Source organism: Poecilia latipinna, unplaced genomic scaffold (assembly GCF_001443285.1).
Source record: "Poecilia latipinna isolate Pla-1442-1.1 unplaced genomic scaffold, P_latipinna-1.0 Scaffold2456, whole genome shotgun sequence".
Taxonomy (NCBI): Eukaryota; Metazoa; Chordata; class Actinopteri; order Cyprinodontiformes; family Poeciliidae; genus Poecilia; species Poecilia latipinna.
Window position 1 is genome coordinate 114862 of NW_015115072.1, and position 3197 is coordinate 118058.

The following is a 3197-nucleotide window of genomic DNA, read 5'->3' on the forward strand; positions in this document are numbered from 1 at the left end:
GGGGACGCTGGCCCAAAAAAGGTTGAGAAACACTGATTTAGAGTAAACAAACATGGCTGAATGAATAGCCCTAACATTATAACCTATTTATGTCACGTTAATGATGAACAGCAGAAAAGTTACCGGATATATCAACTGCGGTAGCAATTTCGCTCCAACTCCTCTTCTTGTCATTTCTGTGGATATTCCTCTCACGAAATGTTGAACAAACATTAATGTTGTTTCCACATATCATTTCCGATGTCCACTGGAATCCCAAACAGCTGACACGTGCAATGAGAATTGCATGTGTCAGCTGTTTGGGATTCCCCTCTGTGCTTTCCCCTCAGAAAACACAAAGGGGAATCCATGCTCTACCTGTCACATTCAACAGGCTGCATTCTCAGTCAGGGAAAACCCCACACCAGGCCTGTCAGAATAACAAATTTTGCTGAGCGATTGTCTAAAAAATTATTGCGATAAACGATAATATTGTTTCAAGACCTTTTGACACTGATTTAATAGAAATGACTAATAATGCATGTGATTTCCTGCCATAGATAGATGCACTTTATTTTCAAAAGAACACATAACACTGGAACTGATAAACTAAATAAACAAAACAACCAAAAACAAAAATAAAATGGATTCTCAGTCTCCATTAGCAAAAAACGTATTTGAATAAAAACTAAACAACATAAAGCCAAAGTGGAAATAAATACTGCATTCAACCAAAAGAGTGCAGATTATGAAGTCTGTATACTATATTGGCCTTCAGTAATCACTAGATTTAAATAGAGAAGATGGGCACATCCGACTACCTAATGCAGTAGTTACACTACACGATTTTTTGCCCCTATTTTCCCCTTATGACAATCTTAGAATGTTGGCCAATCTAAGATTGTCGCTGGTGATTTCGTAACCGATCATCCTGCAGTGTGTGGTGTGTTACGGTAGATCGTCGTGGCCGCTCCGATCTAAATCAGGGGTTTTCCCCGACTGGGAGCTTAACGCTGAATGTGACAGGTAGCCAATCAGAAAGCGCGGATTTTCCTCCGTGATTTCTGAGGGGAAATTACGGAGGGGAATCCCAAACAGCTGACACGCGCAACCCGAAGTCCAGCAGTCATTGGTGATGATATGTGGAAACAACATTAATATTTATTCAACATTTCGTGCAAAGAATATAGAAATGACAAGGGAAGGAGTTGGAGCCAAATTGCTACCGCAGTTGATAAACCCTGTAAGTTTTCAGCCGTTCTTTGTTAACGTGACATAAATAGGTTATAATGATTTTCATACAGTCAGGACTTTACGCTGACTTTAACCTCATGCATCACAGGTAGATTCTAGTAAAGCATTGATTAATGCCTGGTTTTAAAATTACTTAACTGGACTTGTAGCCCTTATTTTGTGCCCAGGTGGCTGGACACCACACGGCACGACGAACCCGATCGAACCGTTATACCTAGGATTTCTGTAGGCTAATGTGTGGTCTCTCAGGTTTTGAAAATGATCCGACAACTCGTGTAGTGTGCGCTGGACATTACACTAAGAAAATGAGGAAGGGAGGGTCAGTGGAGAGCACTGGAGTTGAGCCTTTTTTCATTCAGTGTCATCAACAGAAAGAGAAAAAGGCAGGAAGAGACGATAAAGCTGATATTTAAAATGAGGTCGATAGGTTTAATTTATTGTGCAATTAATTGATTTATCTTTTATCGCGACAGACCTACACCACACGCTGCCATAATTGGGCCAAGACAATCAAACATGTTGAATATGCCTGATTTAGATCGGAGCGGCCACGACTGGACCCGATCAGTCATAACACACCACAGGATGATCGGCTACGATTGTTGGATGTTCTAAGATTGTCGTAAGGGGGGAAATCAGGGCAAAAAATTGTGTACTGTAAACTGGGCTGAAGGGAGGAGTGAACTGAGGAGTGAACTATTGAATCAGGTTGTCGGATATGTCCATCTTCTCTATCTAAATCTAATGATTATTGAAGGGCAATGTAGTACACAGACTTCATAATCTGTACTCTTTTTGCTGAATGTAGTTTTTATTTCCACTTCAAGTGCATTTTTTGTTAACGGAGACAGAGAGTCCATTTTATTTTAGTTTTGTTTATTTTGTCTACCAGTTCCAGTGTTAAATGTTCTTTTGAAAATAAAGCGTATTTACTTTTGGCAGGATGTGGCTTGCATTATTATGCCATTACCATTTCATCAGTTTAAAATAGTCTTCAAATGATATCATTTATCGCAATAATTTTTGAGACAATCGCTCAGCAAAATTTGTTATCATGACAGGCCTACTTTAGCTCACTGCCCTTTCATGTTTATATAAGCCTTCCGTAGTCAGACCTGCTGTCACACCTCTGCAGATCTGCTCAGATTTTTGCATGTATTTAGTGAGTCAGATTGTTTCCATCTGTGTACTATTTATACTTGAAGATGGGAAGGAAGGAGAACAAAGGATAATAATGTAATAAAATGTAGCAAAAGTAATTCTCTTCTCTAATTTTTTAATTATTTCAGAATCTTTTAACAATCTTCCAATTACAGCGTGATCTGTAATTTAAACACTTCCTGTTCACAGTGTCCATAAACACAACATTCTGAATGCACATGGACTGGAACATAGAAGCCAGACAAACTCTGAATCCCAAGTTTAGTTCTTTTGTTGGCAAAAATTCAAGTACCATAGTATTATGATGTGGGACACTTTTTCAAAGTGAGGAAGTATTTCACTTGTCACATACCTGGGAGGTGGCCAGCAGGTAGACAGGACTTGGGGCAGGAGTCTGGCTTGGTTCACAGCTGACTCCCAAGGAATTAAGGACTTCTGTCAAAATGTCATATCGCAGTGCATTGCTGACCTTCAGCTCATCAAAATCTTTTGAATCCATTTTCTTTGAGTAGGATGCAATGTCAAAATGAACCTAAAGAAACATACATACACATATCACAATTAAAATTATTTTTAACAGTCAGTCCAACAGATCAAATAGAAAATAGGGCTGCAAAATTAAAAAATTCAGAAAAGAGTTAATATTGAAACACTCCATAAAAAATTAGGAATATAAGTAACATTTCAGACTTTTCGATGGATACTCTAATGACCTGAATATTTAATGAAAATGTATCCCATGGGTGGATCAATCACCTCCAGTCAGGACGGGACTGTTTCTGGTCATAACCGTTGGAAATTAC

General features: G+C 38.7%; 1 protein-coding gene across 1 annotated transcript in view; it reads right to left on the reverse strand.

Annotated features, from left to right (window-relative positions):
• The window catches only part of ap2b1 (adaptor related protein complex 2 subunit beta 1), a 40104-nt gene that overhangs the window by 30720 nt on the left and 6187 nt on the right, over positions 1-3197 (reverse strand). Inside the window, exons 4-5 of the mRNA XM_015019603.1 lie at positions 2747-2926; positions 124-247 (exon numbers count right to left, since the gene is read on the reverse strand). Of these exons, the coding sequence (XP_014875089.1) occupies positions 124-247; positions 2747-2926 (304 nt within the window). The remainder of the gene's footprint in view (positions 1-123; positions 248-2746; positions 2927-3197) is intronic.